The 19544-nt window shown below is 49.2% G+C and overlaps 1 protein-coding gene across 1 annotated transcript in view; it reads left to right on the top strand.

Moving 5' to 3' along the window:
- The window catches only part of LOC119441292 (dual oxidase maturation factor 2), a 509715-nt gene that overhangs the window by 164680 nt on the left and 325491 nt on the right, over window positions 1-19544 (top strand). Inside the window, exon 2 of the mRNA XM_037705914.2 lies at window positions 8235-8292. Within this exon, the coding sequence (XP_037561842.1) occupies window positions 8235-8292 (58 nt within the window). The remainder of the gene's footprint in view (window positions 1-8234; window positions 8293-19544) is intronic.

Below are 19544 nucleotides of genomic sequence, written 5' to 3'. Positions count from 1 at the left end.
GCTTGTCGCCGTTTCACGTGGAAGTGAGGGTTCATATGACGAGGGGTGAGGTTCACATGGATTCTTGCTCGTAGATCAGGTGGCATAAGTGTGGTCTCGTCTCCGAAGAACTGTGGCGTTAGGGTCTATCGTAGTCGTCTTCGCACGGAGTGCCCCGGGGGTGTTGCGTTTAGTCTTTCGCGCTGGGCCATGAGTGTGGCTGCGGCGAGTTCTTCGTATGTGTTCGTCATGCCCAGCTCGCTGAGACGGTCAGTGCTCGTGTTTTCGGGCAGGCCGAGTGCCGCCTTGCAGGCAATCCGGAGCAGTCGATTGGCTCGGTCGAAGTCAGTTTGTCGGGTGGCTTGGAAAGGAAGAGCGTAAGTGATTGTGCTTATGACGAAGGCCTGTACTAATTTCATAGTATTTGTCTCCGTCATTCCCTCTCTGCTACGTGCGATTCTGTTAATGAGGCTAGTTACACTGCGAACCGTGCGCTTGAGTTTGGACAGGGCGATGCCGGCTTTGCCCGTTTCCTGTATATGCATTCCGAGCACTCGTAGTTGCTGGACTTTTCGGATGGGTGCTCCGTCTAGAAGTAGTTGTAACGGCGGAGCTCTGTTGGCTAGGGCTCTTGGTGGTCGAATATGTATCTGGTCCTTGGTGATCGAATATGTATTCTGATTTGCTTGGTGCGCATTTCAGGCTGGCATGTTTTTTGTATGAGTCCACCGTGTCTAGGGCTTGCTGAAGTTTGTCGGCTCCCATTGCGGGAGGTGTCTATCCTATTGTCAATAAAGACCGCTTCAGGCCACTATGAAACAATGCATAGCATGTAATGGCTTGGCTCTTGATCTTACCCACGAACATTTTTCTTTCAGGTGATTGCCTAACAGACATGAAGCGCAGTCATGTTAATAGCCATGTAGAATGCTTTTCTGGGTGGCTGTTTCGGAGAAAGGTGAAAGTAGTAGGAAATTTTTTTCTTAACACATGCGCGCCTAACTCTTGTTTCTACGCATTACTGCAGTACGCACATTTGAGTAGAACAACGCTACGGAGCAATAATAAGCTTGTTGAAAGCTCCGTAGGCAGTATCCTACTCTAACATACCGATTTATATATAAATTTTACACCAAATACCAATATTGCTGTACCATGTAAAGCGAAATGTCTGCCATAACTAAGTACTAAAGGAACGTCAATTTTGGAGTGAAGCATCGTACAATTAAATTTTTCCGTACTGAATTTGCAGACATTGTTTTTACGCAATATTTATGAACAGCCACGGCGCACCTCTGCTTTGCAAAACTAGTAACCCCTGCAACTTGTATAGCTTCGATATCCAAGCAGCGTGGCGTGGCGTGCAGCAGAGGTAGAACACCCGACCTCAAATCTGAAGGTCGTAAGTTCGAATCCTGCTCCAGTGCACTACATTTTAAGGCATGGAGTGGTCCCTGACACCGGTAAAATATTGCCGAGAGCTAGTGGGGCTATACTAGTTCAGGTGCAACCAAACTAGGCACGCCCACTAAGCTTTATCATAGTCACTCCCTCAGCAGAACAAGAATTGGCCTCCCTGGTGCAGTATTCGGCCACTACCTCCCTCATGACTCCGACAATTAACCCATGGCCCTCAGTCCCCAGTGGCTGTGGAGCATCTGACCAAGGCGGCGGTCAGACCTGCGACGTGGCAGAAGGTGCTAAGAATCTCTGGGTCCGGACAGGCTGCCAATGGAAGCTGAACCTGGCAACGTACGTTCAACACGCGCACCCTCTCGAGTGAGGCTAGCTCAGCAGGACTATTTGAGCAATTATCAAGCATTGCCTGGGATATTATTGGCCTTAGTGAGGTTAGAAGAACTGGTGAGGCTTACACAGTGCTGACTAACGGCCACGTCCTCTGCTACAGAGGTCTTCCAGATAAGAGAGAATCTGGGGTAGGATTTGTAATTCATAACAACATAGCGGGAAACATTGATGAATTCTACATCATTAGTGAGAGGGTAGCAGTCGTCGTAATAAAGCTGAATAGGAGGTACAAAATGAAGGTAGTACAAGCCTACGCCCAAACTTCCTGTCACGATGATGAAGAAATAGAACAGCTTTATGAAGATGTCGAATTAGCAATGAGAAAGGTGCAAACTCAGTATACTGTAGTCATGGGCGACCTCAATGCAAAAGTGGGCAAAAAGCAGGTTGGCGAGCAAGCAATAGGCAACTACGGCATCGATTCTAGGAATGCAAGAGGAGAGATATTGGTAGAATTCGCGGAAAGAAATAGGCTCCGAATAATGACTACATTCTTCAGGAAGCGCAGCAACAGGAAGTGGACCTGGAAAATCCCTAATGGAGAAACAAGGAATGAAATAGGTTTCATACTCTCAGCGGATCCGAGCATAGTGCAGAATGTAGAAGTGTTAGGTAAGGTAAAGTGCAGTGACCATCGGTTAGTGAGGTCTAGGATTTCTCTCAATTTCAAGAGAGAAAGAGTGAAATTAGTCAACAGGGAACAGGCCAACCTAGACGCAGTAAGGGTGAAAGCAGACCAATTCAGGCTGGTGCTCGCAAACAAGTATGCAGCTTTAGAACAGGAAGATGAAGATAACATAGAGGTAATGAATGAAACTGTAACTAGGCTTATCTCAGAAGCAGCAATTGAAGTGGGAGCTAAGGCACCAAGGCAACCTGTAGGGAAGCTATCCCAAGAAACAAAAGACCTAATAAAGAAACGACAAAACATGAAAGTGTCCAACTCAAGAGATCAGATAGAATTCGCTTAACTGTCAAAACTGATCAACAAAAAGAAAGTAAAGGATATTCGAAATTATAACGTAGGAAAGATTGAGGAAGCCGTAAAATATGGACGCAGCATGAAATCAGTAAGAAGAAAGCTTGGCATAGGACAAGGCAAGATGTATGCACTGAAAGATAGGCATGGTAATATCATCAGCAATTTAGATGACATAGTAAAAGCAGCGGAAGAATTCTATACTGACCTGTACAGTTCCCAAAACAGCCAAGCTACTTCCATTCGAAATAGTGATGAACCGGATATAGAAGCTCCTTCTATAACTAGCGATGAAGAAAGAAGGGCGTTGAAAGACATGACCAGGGAAAAGCGGCTGGAAAAGATGGAATAACAGTAGATTTAATCAAAAATGGAGGAGATATGATGCCTGAAAAGCTTGCGGCCCTTTATACGCAATGCTTCACAACTTCAAGTGTACCAGAGAGCTGGAAGAACGCCAACATTATACTTATCCATAAGAAGGGATACGTTAAGGAATTGAAGAATTACGGACCCATTAGCTTGCTTTCAGTATTATACATGATATTCACCAAGATAATTTCCAATAGAATCAGGGCAACACTTGACTGCAGCCAACCAAGAGAACAGGCTGGCTTCAGGAAGGAATATTCTACGATGGATCATATCCATGTCATAAATCAGGTAATCGAGAAATCTGCGGATGCAATCAGCATCTCTATATGGCTTTCATAGATTATGAAAAGGCATTAGATTCTGTAGAGATACCATCAGTCATAGAGGCATTGCGTAATCAAGGGCTACAGGAAGCATACGTGAATATCGTGGCAAATATCCACAAGAATTCCACAGCAACCTTGGTTCTCCACAAGGAAAAGTAGAAAGTTACCTATCAAGAAAGGGGTCAGGCAAGGAGACACAAGCTCTCCAATGCTATTCACTGCATGCTTAGAAGAGGTATTCAAGCTCTTAGACTGGTAAGGCTTAGGAGTGAGGATCAACGGCGAATATCTCAGCAACCTTCGGTTTGCAGATGACATTGTCCTATTCAGCAACAATGGAGACGAATTAGAACAAATGATTGAGGACCTTAATCGAGAAAGTGTAAGAATTGGGTTGAAGATGAATATGCAGACGACAAAGATAATGTTCAATAGCATGGCAAGGGACCAAGAATCCAGGATCGCCAGTCAGCCTCTAGAGTCTGTAAAGGAGTACGTTTATCTAGGTCAGTTACTCACAGGGGACCCTGATCACGAGAAATAAGTTTACAGAAGAATAAAATTGGGTTGGAGAGCATACGGCAGGCATTGCAAATCCTCACTGGGGGCTTACCACTGTCGTTGAAATGAAAAGTATACAATCTTTGCATTCTACCGGTGCTAACATATGGGGCAGAAACTTGGAGGTTAACAAAGAAGCTCGAGAACAAGTTAAGGACCGCACAAAGAGCAATGGAACGAAGAATCTTAGGAGTAACTTTAAGAGACAGGAAGAGAGCGGTGTGGATCAGAGAACAAACGGGGATAAACGATATTCTAGTTGACATTAAGCGGAAGAAATGGAGCTGGGCAGGCCATGTAATGCGTAGGATCGATAACCGGTGGACTATTAGGGTTACAGAATGGATACCAAGAGAAGGGAAGCGCAGTCGAGGACGGCCGAAAACCAGGTGGGATGATGAAGTTAGGAAATTCGCAGGCGCAAGCTGGAATACGCTAGCGCAAGACAGGGGTAATTGGAGATCGCAGGGAGAGGCCTTCGTCCTGCAGTGGACATAAATATAGGCTCATGATGATGACGATCCAAGCAGCAAATTTTCACGATTCACGCAGTTTCGAGTGACATCCTGGCCGTGACGTCACTCGGATAGAGGGCGCCACTCCAACTTCTCGCCGCTAATAGGGTGCCAACAAATGAAATGCGCATAATCTAAAAAAAAGGTAATAAGAATGGTGTCGTCACGCGATAACAAAAAAAGATGGCTTTAATAATAGCATCACATCAACATGGTATACAAGAAACGAAAATGATTGAAAAAAATTCACGCAGAAACTCCACGGGAGTTGTCTAAGTATGGATAAGCGTTGTGCCACTTGCTGATCTCCACGCAGCGCGGTGTCATTATCAATCTTGTCAAACTTGATCCGACCAGCATAAACAATTATCAGGCTTTATCGGTCGTTATCAACCTTATCAGACTGCATCTGACCTTTCTCAACCCGTATCGCCCTTATCAATCCGACCTTTATGAGCCCTTATCGGTCATTATCAACCTGCGAAAGTGAATGTCCATTGAAGCTGTTTCAAAACCACCACTACAGGATTTATTGATCATTCGGATGCTTCCTTCGAGATTGTTGTTATGTTGTGTTGTATGATGATTTCTATGAATGCGTGCACTGTTCGCTTCTCCTTGCATTTATTGCTTGCTTATGGGGCCATTGCATTCGTCTTACGTGACGGACGGACAGGTTTCTCGTTGGGTAGGCCTAGAAATGCTTACGCATTGAGAAACAAAAGGCTTGCGGTTTTGGAGTACTCCTGTCACATCTTTTGCAGGTTTGTACCTCTTGAATTTTTATGCTCTGTCGAAGAGTGTTTGAGGTGTGAGTGCATCTGAATTAATATTTGTTAACTATAGTGTAGTGAACAACGTACGATATTTAATGAATGTTGCTTATTAGGCGCGTGTTCGCGCTTATGAGCACGATCTGGTACCACAGTGCTATTACGTCGACAAGTGCGCGTGCCGGACATTTCGGAGCTGACGTCGCTTTGTTTACAAGCTGCGGTGCCAGCTTTATCGTCTCCCTGGCGATGCATCGAGGCGTTTCGCAAACGCCTCGCTCCGGTCAATGCGCAAAGACCGCTTGAGTGAAGCAGGGGCGCTATAAGGTAAAATTATTCCAAACTGTTTTGATTCCAAACTCCTGACGTCCAATTTACGTAACCACCGACGCAAGCATCGGGCGGTGACCCGCAGCGTTGTCTGAACAACCCAATCAAACACTCTCCTTGTTTATGGGAGGTCACCTTTGTTCGCTTTCAAAACCAATAACATTGCCTGCACTGAGAGGTGTTTGTTATCTAATTGGCTGACAAGAGGCGAGGAGCACGCTCTAGTGGAGAGGGTTTCGATGGGGCCGAGCCAGCACAGTGAAACTAGATAACCGCATGAAGAGGGTGGGGCCGGCTTCTCCGATTGGTCAGCTTCGCCTTACTTAGCTTGCGGTGGCTGGTCGAAAATCGCGGCGGCGTGCAACGGAAGGATAAGAATGCCGCTAAAACGGATCCTCAGCAAAGAACAGTTGGCAGAGCGATGACGTATGCGCGCTGAAAGGGCTCGATAACGTTTTACTGCCACGCAAAAAGGTTTATCATGCGCAAATAAATACACGCTCACCGGCAGGTGCGAGTAGCGAGGGCCTGAGCGATCGGCGAGCAGCCATCTTCTATTCTTTTCGGAACAGGGCAGTCTGTGGCTATTCAGAAACATTTTCAGTTTTGTTCGGCATAATAATGCATTTTTTTCGCGTGCACGTCACATTGACGTGGTGAGTTTTCGCGGTTTTGTGAGGTCACGTGATAGACAGGCGAAGTGGGCGTAGCCAGAAAGCAACTGGACCAATAGTAAAGGGCTAAAGTGAAAAAGCGTCGAATCAGGAATGATTATTTTTCTTTTGTGCGGTTTAATCATGCATAATCAGTGTGTACACGTTGTATCAGATGGGAGCTGTCGCGGTATTCGTGACATCGCGTGACAGAAAGGCGAAGTTGGGAGTGGCCCGAAAATGTTTCCACTAATCGTGGAGGCTGATTGCAGAAATTGGAATCAAAACATTTTGGAATAATTTGACGTTATAGCGCCCCAGCACGCTGACAACGCAGCGTCGCGTTTCGCTTTGAGCGTTAGAAGCCACGCTAGAAAATAAGTAATGCCTATTATTCTATTTGTCGCAAAGAAATATGCTTGAGCCGAACAACTTGCAGGCCTAGTTGGTTCTTTATAGGGACTTACTGCGCGAGGCGGGAAACAGAAGGAAGACGAAGCGCAAGCTTTCTTCAAGTTCTCTCTGTTTGCCGCCTCGAGCGATACTTATCACTCCCTAATTGTCGCAAGATTCTCCCCTCTGCCTTTATAACAAACGCCTCATCACTCGAATGTTATCTGTAAAGCTTCTGAATGTTGTTTTCTTTCTTAACTTACATGTGGCCATGTGTTCCGTCTAAGCGTTGAAGCTTTCCATATTGCGAGCGAGAACTTCCTTAGAATGGGCTCATTTGTGTTTATATTAAACAACAACTTTGTGTAGGAACACGCAACTGCCATGATGCATTACTGCAAGTCATTTCACTATTGAATGCTAGCAGCAGTCAGGTTGTTTTCGTTCATGTGTCTGGGTCGCAACGTAGCTGCCTCTTTCCGTTCGTCACTATGTAACCTATTTTCGGTAACTGTTCATTGTCATTGCTTTATTCGATGAAGGTAACTCTTCGTGGTATTTTAGGCAAGCGCAGCAGTGGTGTAATTCTTATGAAACGACGCAATAGCGCGCATCCTGGAAGCCTATGGTGTGATTCAACGTTCCCGAGCAGCAGAGGGGCCACCGTAGACGCTGCTATCAATTCATTTTTACTGCAGGGATTCTTTACGGGGCACCTTTATGTCGGCTATTTAAATAATGACATAACAGAAAATTTTATTCGCTCAGCATTCAATGCACTGGAGCGGATGGTTCTTTTTCGTGCAATAAAAATGGTCAAATTCACTGATTTAGATTGATTTAAAGAACCGGTGATTTGATGATTTAAAATGATTTAGAGAACTCAAGAGTGAAGTATGCTTCCGAGTAACCCAGCTACTCAAGCCACATAACAATTCTGAAAGACGCATCTGGAGCCAGTACCCCGAAGCAAATAGATACGTTATACGCCACTTTGAAGATATTCTTAATTTGTGAGCAACACTTTTGCTAGAACCCCGTAAACAGAATAGCTATTTTATGTAAACTCATCATAAGTCATCGTATGCAAATGTTGTAGCAGCGCCGTACTGAGCACTTATTTTTGTGGTGAAGAATGGTCGTTATTTCTTTGACATTTCCGCCAACAAAAAATGTGCTTGCTACGTGTGGTAGAATTTTGCTTTGTTTCTCAAACACAGTTTTCATTGAAATCTCTCTCGAAGTTGTGTAATAATTGAATTTGGGCATTTGATACTGCATTTCAATACGAAAATTAGACATATTCCAATTGAATAAAAGTTGTCATTAGCGCACACACGATTGCAGGAGCGCATACGCCCGCCAGTAGTCGAACCCGTGTCCTCAGCACCCACTGCGGCGAATGTCTGAAAACGTCATACCGTGACAAAATCGTAATCCTCAGAAAATGACTATAAAGGAGGTGTTGCAAAGCCACTTCTCTTGGATGATGTCGCATAAAAAAAGAGAGAAACTGAATTGCTTCCTCTTCTTTTTCGCAGAAGTTATCAACGTTCATCAGCGTCACAATAAGCCTGCTTGTCGGGGCTGTCGTACTAAGTGAGTACCAAACATTGCTTTTTTCTTACTCCAATGACTTAACCAACCGCTCTAGAATATATTTTCTTGTTGAATAACAACTAATTAAGTGGGAAGCAAGCATTAAAGAAACACTTGCGTGACAACAACCTGGTAACACGTAAAAGCATCATTTTTATTTTTTTGCGGGATTTTTATGTTATTCACTTTATTTACTACTACGAAGCTATTAGTGCAATTAGAAGCGCTTAAAATCATGCGGCTTTTTTTGTGGTTTTCATCAAGAACTATATTGTCACAAAATTGATATTTTGAGGAAACGTGGGGCTATATATATTCAGGCAATTTTGAACCGTCCGCACAAATGAAAATTGCTAAACTCTCATATTGTCCTGTTTAAGCTGCTTAACGCTTACAAAGTTTCCCCGCTACCCTAGAAGCACTGAAGACGGCACCAGTTCGATACTTGTGGAGCGCGCTATGTGTAACTTGTACCAACAGTCAATTCAGTGCTTTGAAAATAATTACTGAATGCTTGCTTTCTTAGAATTTTATGTGTAGTTATGCAAGGTGAGTATCGTTTGTTTTTCCCAGTTTCCTCGGTAAACTATACGTGTGAAGTTGTTTCTATTTCGTTAAAAAAGGAAGCATATTGTGGGTGACGTACTTCATGAGTGTTATGGTTACAAGCGTAGCTTAAGGTGGAAACGTTTTACCCAAGTCAAGAACGGCACTTAAAACAGACCATCTCAGAAATGCTTTGCAGCAAAAAGTGCTTCTATGCGTCCAGCAGAACCAGTGTTATTGGTATTGAAAGTTTGCCTGTGATCGCCCTCGCGGTGCCTTCAATGCCTTTCACTGCAAAGGCTACGGCTTAGCGGGGTGGTGGCCACAACGGTCCGTCTGCTGTACGTCACCGTGGTGCGCAAGTAGTTCAAATTTGATTTTCGCGCTTACGTCTCCTGAAACTCATAGGTTTTCCCTCAACTTACGGTTGAGTTCAATGTGTCATCTCTCTTTGCTGTGCTACCAGCGTACTAGATAGCTACGCGCGACTATTCTTGCATGGAGTGACATGAGTAGCACATTTACTTTCGCACTTATCTCTACGAGAATCACACAATTTTCGAGGGTCGAACATATTCGCATCTTCAGGTTCGCTTGTGCAAGTACGTCGGCAGCGCGCACATCGTCTAAGCGATGGCAGCCGCACTCCGGGATTGCGTTCAAAGGATTCGTAACGCTGCGAGCTTCGACCATGATGGCCTCGAGCGTGTGCAACTCGGGCCTTCAGTGACGTCACCCACAGATACCGATCAGAGCACGCTGTTGCCCTCAGCGTCATGGAGGAAGGAAAAATAACCAGTAGAGAGCGTCACGTGATTTCGCTAGCCTCGGCAAGCCTACCTCCTCTGCCCTTCCCGCTCTCCGGGGCCTCTTGGGTAAGAATAGCCTCACACGATTGCCCTAACCATTCGCGATTGTTTGGTACCTGGTAACGTTTAGTGGCGCCTACCGTCAAAGTGATGAAGGCACGCAGGAAGTACAACGCGTTCGTTTCTGGTACCGCGGTCGTCGTTCTTCTCTTTAAATGCATTGCCTTGAAACGCGGAGAAAGACTGGGGAGCTATACCCATGTAAACATAATTTTCAAAGCAACACTTGCACTTACCACTGCAGTTAGTCAGCGCTTTCACCTCTCCAGCGTGGTGTATTGTTTCGTGAAATCAGCTGTTGTGTACTTTAACTGCGGTGCGTATATTCTTGCTCATTTTTGTTCCGCTGTCTTGCACCTATATAGGATGAGACGAGATGTCTCTCGGGATAATTATTTGTGTCGTGTTTGCTTAGTAAAAGGTTCTGCTGTGCGTCGTCTGAGCCTGCACTCTAAAAACCGAAGTCGACGATTTTCCTTGAGATTTAATTACGTGCACTATCTTGTAAGATTGTGTGGTGCGACGTTGTTACGCTGTTGAGACGCGTCGATTGAATTCTCGCCGGTCCGTTGAAGGCAAGAGGCATTAAGCAGGACGACAGCGTTGACTGGGACCGCCTGCGTTAAAATTGGGCTGGCACAGCCTTATATATTGTTACGAGGCATTGCGTATGAGCCTGGCATTAAAGGACCGCTGTGCTACGCGAAGAGGAAGAAGACGGGACATGCTTCGTGAGATGCTGTCAGCCATTCTCTGGTAGCATCAACCTGTATATATTGTCTCTCCAGTGTACTTGTGAATCCCCGTGACAATTTGGTGGAGGTGCGGGGTACCAGAAGACGCCCTGTACAACGGAGCTCCGCAGTGGTCGTCGAGTCGGGGTCATCATTATGACAGGCGAGACCACGACCACGCCGCCTGCGCCGGCCAGTGCGATGCCTGCACCATGCAGCGCCGACCACAACGTCAACGATCGTCGTTACGCACCATAAAGACCCGGGAACGTTCAGCGGTACGGATGAAGTTGACGTCGACGATTGGATTGCCAATTATGAACTCATCAGTGAGGTCAATCGTTGGGACCCGACGATGATGCTGGCGAACGTGCTGTTTTACCTCAAAGGAACGGCAAAGGTGTGGTTGGATAACCATGAGGCAGAGATTGGAAGTTGGGACACCTTCAAAACAAAACTTAGTGCCTTGTTTGGGAAGCCCATGGGTCGAAAGGTGGCCGCTACGCAAGAGCTGTCCATCCGCGCTCAGACGTCCACGGAACCATACATCTCCTACATTCAGGACGTCTTCGCTCTTTGCCGTAAAGTGGACGTGGACATGACGGAGTCGGACAAGGTTGGTCACGTACTAAAGGGAATCGCAGACGATGCGTTCAACCTATTACTGTGCCGAAATTGTGCGACCGTCGACGCTTATGTTCTGTCGATTATGTTCGGTTGGCACCGCAAGCCGCCACGTGTGTTGCCTTGACGACGGCATCTCCAGTTCCAGACGGCGACTACATAGTGTCTCCACTAGTTGAAGTACTGTTGACCAGAAATATTGCTGTGCCATACACCCTCGTGACTGTTGTCGACAACCACGTCCAGCTCCCGCTTCTGAACTGCAGCAACTCGACTCAAGCTCTCCCGCAAGGCATCTCAGTGGCCAACGTGTCTGCGCTTGATGAATGCGACGTCGCGGCACTAGACGCGGACACTTGTTCGTCTTTTCTCGCAAGCGGTCCGGCAAGTCCACTCCCCGACGAAATTACCACGATGATTGCCCCTGATCTTCCGACTTGTCAAGCCACGGAACTCCACCACCTCCTAACGACCTATAGGGATATCTTCGACTTCGATGACCGCCCTCTAGGTCAAACGTCTCTCGTAAGTCATCGAATACATACCGGAGATGCTACTCCTATCCGACGGCGACCCTAACGTGTGTCCCATTCCGAACGCCAGGTCATACAACGAGAAGTCGACAAGATGCTCTCTAAAGACGTCATAGAGGCTTCCTCAAGTCCGTGGGCGTCACATGTCGTCTTGGTCAAAAAGAAGGATGGCAGCTGGAGATTTTGCGTCGACTATCGTGCCTTAAACAAAATAACGCGCAAAGACGTATATCCGCTGCCACGGATCGATGACGCCCTGGACTGTCTTTACGGTGCGAAGTACTTCTCATCCATCGACCTGCGCTCGGGTTACTGGCAGATTTCTGTTGATGACTTGGATCGAGAAAAGACTGCCTTTATCACACCGGACGGACTCTATCAGTTCAAAGTTATGCCCTTTGGACTGTGCAACGCCCCCGCAACGTTCGAACGCATGATGGACTCTCTCCTTCGTGGCTACAAATGGTCTATCTGCCTCTGCTACCTAGACGACGTCATTGTGTTTTCCCCAACGTTTGAAAGTCACCTTACTCGTTTGGCGACCATTCTAGCTGTCTTTCGTTGAGCAGGACTCCAGCTAAACTCCAAAAAGTGTAATTTCGGCAGACAACAAATCACTGTGCTTGGTCATCTTGTAAGTGCTACAGGTGTCCAACCTGACCCTGCCAAGATTAGCGCTGTTAAGAACTTCCCTGTGCCCTCGTCTACTAAAGCTGTTCAGAGTTTCGTTGGATTATGCTCCTACTTCCGCCGTTTTATACGCAATTTCGCCATCATAGCCCGACCCCTCACCGACCTTCTCAAGAAGGACGTGCCCTTCTTGTGGGGCCCCGACCAAGCAACCGCATTCTCGGCGCTGACCAACTTGCTCACTTCACCGCCTATCTTGGCTCACTTTGACCCATCCGCGCCTACTGAGGTTCGCACAGATGCTAGTGGGCATGGAATCGGCGCCGTCCTCGCTCAGCACCAGCATGGCCACACACGTGTTATTGAATACGCCAGCCGCCTGCTCTCCACATCAGAATGGAACTATTCTATCACAGAGCGCGAGTGCCTTGCATTGGTTTGGGCTGTCGCAAAATTTCGCCCGTATTTGTACGGCCGCGCATTCTCGGTTCTCACCGACCACCACGCTCTTTGTTGGCTGTCCTCGCTCAAGGACCCAACTGGTCGCCTTGGTCGCTGGGCTCTGAGGCTACAGGAATATACCTTTGAGGTACTCTATAAATCGGGTAGGCTACATCACGATGCTGATTGTCTTTCGCGCCATCCTGTGGACCCTGCTAGCCTCGCGGACCATGAGCATGATTCCTGTGTGCTGGCCATCTCTGATCTACGCGACATCGGCAACGAACAGCGTCGGGATGCAAGCCTAAAGCTCACCATTCAGCGACTCTCTTCTGCGCGTTCCGACCCTGCTCTACGCATGTATGTCCTCCGCGATGACGTCCTTTACCGTCGCAACATGAAACCTGACGGTCCAGAATTCTTGCTAGTTATTCCCCGACACCTGCGCACCACCATTCTTCAACATCTACATGATGCTCCAACTACCGGCCACCTGGGCGTTTCACGCACCTACGACCGCGTGCGACAGCGGTTCTTTTGGCCTGGCTTATATCGTTCGGTGCGCCGATACGTTGCTGCCTGCGAACGCTGTCAACGCCGCAAACGTCCTGCTCTTCCTCAGGCTGGCCTGCTTCAACCTGTCGACATTCCACCGGAGCCTTTCTTCCGCATCAGCCTTGACTTGCTCGGACCTTTCCCTACGTCCGTATCCGGCAACAAATGGATTGCCGTCGCAAATGACTACGCCACCAGATATGCCATCACGCGCGCCATGCCCAGTAGCTGCGCTACCGACGTTGCAGACTTTCTGCTCAATGACGTCATTCTTCGACACGGAGCTCCGCGTCAGCTTCTTACGGATCGTGGACGCTGTTTCCTTGCAAAGGTCATTGACGAAATTCTGCGTAGCTGCTCTACTGAACATCGCCTTACGACAGCCTATCATCCACAGACCAACGGTCTTACCGAGCGGCTCAACCGAACTCTTACGGATATGCTGTCCTTGTACGTCTCTACTGATCACCGCGATTGGGACGCCGCCCTACCCTACGTTACTTTTGCCTACAACTCGTCCCGACATGACACTGCCGGCTATTCGCCGTTCTTTCTCCCGTACGGCCGCAACCCTGCGTTGCCCTTCGAGACGCTCCTTCCTGCTGATCCATGCGTACCAACCGCATATTCTCAGGAGGTCCTCTCCCGAGCCAGAATGGCTCGCCAGGTTGCTCACACTAGGCTGTGTGCGTCGCAGGCCTCCAAAAAGAGCGCTATGATAGCCGGCACCGTGAAGTAGAGTACCCTCCTGAATCCCTGGTCCTACTCTGGACGCCGTCTCAACGCCAAGGCCTGTGCGAGAAGCTCCTCCCTCGCTACACAGGACCCTACAAGGTTCTCCGGAAGCTCAACGATGTTGACTACCTCATCACTCCGCTCCGAGATCGCCCATCTTCTTCTTTTGCGTCTGCTGCTGATGTTGTCCATGTGTCGCGGCTAAAACCCTACTACACCAGCAGTGCTGACTCATTTTAGAAGGCGCCGTGACGGCGCTCAGTCCGCCGGGGGTGATGTTACGAGGCATTGCGTATGAGCCTGCCATTAAAGGACCGCTGTGCTACGCGAAGAGGAAGAAGACGGGACATGCTTCGTGAGATGCTGTCAGCCATTCTCTGGTAGCAGCAGCCTCTATATATTGTCTCTCCAGTGTACTTGTGAAACCCCGGGACAATATGGTCGGGGTCCCCGGCTTGCCAGACCACCATTGGGCACAAGATGGGGCGAATTTTTTTCACACGGGAAAGCAGCCGCTGCGGACCCTGGACGCTCGCTTGATCGCCTGCACTAGTTACGGGGGGGGGGGGGGGGGGCATGATTGTTTCCCAGGAGATGTCCCCAAACGCGACGAATTGCTGTCGGAAGGGCGGCTTGGTAGCCTTCACACGTTTGCAGGACAAACGTTTCCCTGAAACTGCCCGTGAAACGCAACCAGTTACCTTTGAGGTAGTCCTCTCGGTTCGTTGGGCACAGTGCCGGTTAATTACCCGACGCCTTCGTTCGCTACAGCCTTGGCGGCTGTCTGCTGCTTAAGCGGTGAGCCGCGAGGTGGTTCGACGCGTTACTTGACAGATAGAACACAGACTCGACCAGGCTTGGATCCAGAGGGGATGTCCGGATGCCCTGAACCCCCCCCCCCCCCCCGCCCCCTCAGATTTCTGCATCGCACCTGGCTGACAGGGTGACGGCCCAGTCGCGCAAAAATGTGGCCACCAGCATTCTTCAAAAGTATTTTTTGCAAGTACCAGTGGTAGCAGCCGTATAGAAGTAAAGCTAGCTCGCTCACAAGCTTAGCTGTTTTCTGCAGGGGTGTGGTGTCGCGAAGTTGCTGTAGTTAATTTTTTCATGAACATCTTGGACCTCTTGACGCTGGCCGTGCCTTACTCGTCCCGCGGCGGCGACGAGCGAACGAGGGGACGCTCCTTTTGTCAAGCACGCCCATGTCCGCGCGAGTGCCTTCGCGCCTGGTTAACTCACCGATGACACCCCTCACGGGGTGTCATCGGTTGCCTCTTACCGGTACCTGGAAAAGCCAGGGGTGCGGCGTAGCGCGTTCACGCCGGAGAAAGAAAGCTAACAAAGCGGAGAGGCGTCGAAAGCAGAAATATGTGAATACAGACAACGTGAACACAGACAGCGATACGGGACCGTGCAAAGACGGAGAACTTGTGCGTCGCAGGACCATGAGTTCGAGGAAGAACGTCACTGTCTGCAGTCGCTCATGCCGGAGAAACTTCACGTGATAATGATGATGATTTAATGGCATCCCCTCTGAAACGGGGCGGTGACAAATATTCCGGTTACCTTAAGCCGCGTCTGTGCAGGCTTTTTCCCCTCATCCAGCTCCATTTACCACTCCTCTGTAAGTGTGTGTGTGTGTGTGTGTGTGTGTGTGTGTGTGCAAATGGAAATCAATAAATCAAATCACCCGCGTGATTAATTCAGGTATGCTCTACATGTTTTACAGCGAAGCTGTACATGCCTAGGCAAAACGTCCGTCCGTGCCCAGGAGGGCCCTCCGCAGAAAACAGTGCACCTTCGCGAAAAAAAAAACGAGTTGGAAAGGAGTTAGGAGCAGGAGGAGAGGGAATTTCTGGGTTTTTCACCTCGGAGTAACATGTGTTGGTGACGTACAGAGCGGTCCATTGTTAAAGGGAACACCGGAGCGTGAGGCGTCTGCTCGGCACCACCGCCGGCAGGCGGCTGCAACGAGTGTTGCGCAGGCTGTTGTGACTCGCGTTGATGTCCGGTTCCATCCTACCGCGATCCGCCAGTTGTTGGGGCGCCTGCTACTACAACCTCGACCGGCATCTCATCTAGGTAGCGTAGCGCTGCCGGCAGGCCGTAGGCGTCCGGTAGATCATGGCGACCAGGCAGGGCGAGACGATTTTAAGTGCGAAACTTGCACGGTTTATTTCATGTTGAAGGATTGCAAAGAAGAGAATGAATAAATGAAAATACATGGTGGGGCCGCTTAAATAGGCCCTCTCACAATGAGGCGGGATTTCGCTCAAGTCACGTGACAGGCAAGTCCAGTCAGGGGGGGATGCGGCAGCAGCTCCCTCTCGCCTAGGTGACGTTTCCCGGGCTTGTCTCCGCTGGTGGCAACCCGAGGCTCCTGAAGACGTTATTCGTGAAAGGCGGGCCTATTCGCGCCCCCTACGCACATGCACATAAAGGGATCAGCCACTCGGGCGTCCCAGTCCCCGCACCTGTACACAAAAGGATCAGACACTACTGTGTTCCAAATGCTCCGGAAGAACGTTTCGTAGAAGGCGGGCCTAATCGCCTCCCCGCACCTACGCACAAAAGGATCGGCCACTACTGCGTCCCGCCCGCGACAACCAAGCACGATGGGGAGACCTCCTCCGTTAATCCTTTTAAACGGGCTGTCGTACGTCAACCGTAACAGCATCTCCGGCGGGGGAAGAAGATCCCAACGCGTAGGGGCCAGCAGCCCCTGGGCGAGGGATCGGCGTTTCAGCAGCAAAACTTCCCTCTGTGGTTCCCTAGATTCCCTGGAGTCGTTCATCAGTTCTCGGGGTGCTCTTGTAGGCCTTCTCTCCCTGGTCCGGACCGGTGAAACAGGGCTTGCAAACAGGTCTCGCAACTTTTCGTCTCCTGTTTGGGCACGCAATCACTCCAGAACAGTGCCGGACCCACAACCACAAACAAACGAGCACAAGGCCACTCTCCCCCAAGACACACCAGGCTTTATAAAAAAAAAAGAACTGCTACTGCTTTCCCATTCCTTTTCGCGCGTCCTCACCCTTGAACACTAAAAATAGCCATTTCCTGAAAGCGTTATGACATGATTACTAAATCCGCTAACGATCAACTACAACTATGCGGGAAAGAAACGGAGAAGTAAAGAAAATACTAACGTCGAAATGACGTTGAAACCAGAGTGAGCGTGAGGCTTTCGCTACTCTAGGGGCAACGACTCAGACCTTCGGCATTGCCTTTAAGTTTACCCTTCTTATAGCGAATATCGAAGCCAAGCTCAAAAACTCAAAACCCAATAAACTCAAAAAGCCTCAGCTGATGACATCCGCGTGTTCATTCCTCTACCCCGTTGAGGGGGGGAACTGAAAATTATGCTTGACTGAGCGACACCGCCGCAGTAAGCGAGCACCTAAGATAGACTTCGCAGCTGTCACAATGGCAGTTAGTTAAATTGCATACTAGCCAACTAGCGGCTAAGCTTATGAGTAGCCCACTTTAGCACTGCACAAGTTCTTTCATATGCCATAGGCATCTTCGCGTGCCGCTAGCTTTCGACCACCTCACACACGCTGCTCTAAGTCACCTTTGTTCCTCCCTCTCGAAATGACCCTCTACAACCGCTGTCAATCATGTCATCCGGCATGAATAGAAAGAATCGAGACCATCTCCCGGTAACGTGTTCCACGTCCTCTAACTCCGCCTCTCCAAAGTGAGAATTCGCCTTAGTGGCACGTGATTCACAAGTCTTCACAGGACAAGAAACCAAGGCGCACTTTGGAACCACGGAACCCGTGACTGCGATTGCAAAAAGGTCAAAGGGACAAAGATGCGTATTGCGTTGCTCTTTCGGTCGTTGCTACCAGCCAGACTCCTACCAGCCAGATTGATACCAGCCCTATACTGTAAGCATTAAATTACAAAACTAAGGTCTGCCTTCGCAAACCCCAAATCTCAATGCTTAACTACAAAATCAGCGCGGTCAAGAGCCACCACCTTTGCGAAACCAGCTTCACGCTTTCCTTCGTGTTAGCTGGCTCGTATGACACAGAAATTCGCAGCATAACACTTAACTTGTAGATTCAAAAGCAAGACTTCTTAAAACTAATAAAAGAAAAAAATTGCTTCACGTTTACATACAAACAAGTTACTGATCGGTGTGGCAAATTGACTAGTTCCTAATGCGCACTCGATGGAGTCGCAGTCCGAAAGCCCTCGCGCTTCGCCGAGGACGACAAAGGGGGCCAGACATATACTGCCCTCTGCTGACACCTGGCACTCTGTGTCCTCGCAGCTTGCCCTCTCGTCCCCGAAGGGGAGGCCATAAACGCGGGAAGAATAGCCCTTCTCCCTTTGTTCTCGCTTTCGCGACGCATTCCTCCTCGGTGCCTGTTTGACTGGCTGGGTTCATACGCGCATACTCAACCAGTTTGAAACCGGAACATTTCAGCCGCACCTTTACTCGCGGAAACGCGCCCTTTGCTGTCGCAATCAGCCTTTGGTGACGCCTCCGTTTCCTAAGCCGCCCCAAAAAACCCTTTCCCGTTCGGCGCAATGGCCTGGTGCATTGTCTTACGGGCTGCGGTGTGGCGACTTTTTCAAGTTTTCGATGCGCCGAATACTTGGCTCACTTTTTCTGACGGCCCTGTCTGACAACGTTTTCTGGTTCTGCCATGCTGTCTTCTGTTATGCACCTGAAACACCCGAGCGTTGGGTTCCCGTTCTGCTCGGCCGCCATGGCATTCTGCTCTACGTTTGACGATTCCGGAACGTCTCCGCAAGAAGCGCTCTTTGGAATCGCCACTGGCTCTGGTTCCGCGACGTCTTCGCGCTCTACATTCGGCCGTACCTGAGAGCCGCTCAACTGCCGAGGCACGAGGTCCGTATCCAGCTCCATATTGACCCCATTGGGGTTGCTGGAACAAGCCTCGTCCCCGCAAGGAGCGCTCTCCGGGGTGGCCGCTGACTCAGTTTCGGTGGACGCCTCAAATGCGCTCTCTCCGAAGCTTGAGTCCAGAGCAATATCCGGTTCCCTGTACTGTCGGGCCAATTTACCTGCGCTATAATTGAAAACTAGTTCCTTAGCCAGGCCCTCCCCAACTGTACCGGTGGGATCTCGAATCGCCGCTTCCGTACTTTGCTCGGCCGCCCCACTATCTAGGTCTACCTTTGACGACTCCGGCCTTTCGCCCATATGCACAGGCACGAGGCAGGTTTCCAGCGCCTGCTTAATCTTCTCATGGCTACTGGAACGAGCCTCGCCCTCGCAAGGAACGCTTTCCGGAATCGCCCCTGTTTGTAGACAGGCGACGGCCACGCTCTTTACGTGCTTTACCTCTGAGAGTTCTGCCACGTCGCACTCCGCGTGCTCTCCATTCCCTGACGCGACCTCAAACGTGGGTTGTCGCTCAGTTACCTCAAGAGGAGGGACTCTCTGTTTGTCCCCTTGACCTTTCCGATCGCTCTCAACCAGAATGCCGAGTTGCCGGAATAAAGCTCTCTTAGATGTATCGTAATTCCGGTACTCGTCATCAGAAAGGCGAGACAAGACGCAGGACACGTTAAAGGGAAACACGTTGTACAGTTCGAAGGACCAATTT

Source organism: Dermacentor silvarum, chromosome 2 (genome assembly GCF_013339745.2).
Source record: "Dermacentor silvarum isolate Dsil-2018 chromosome 2, BIME_Dsil_1.4, whole genome shotgun sequence".
NCBI classification, from domain to species: Eukaryota; Metazoa; Arthropoda; class Arachnida; order Ixodida; family Ixodidae; genus Dermacentor; species Dermacentor silvarum.
Note: the sequence above shows the minus strand (reverse complement) of the source record. Positions and strands in the feature narration are given on the sequence as shown.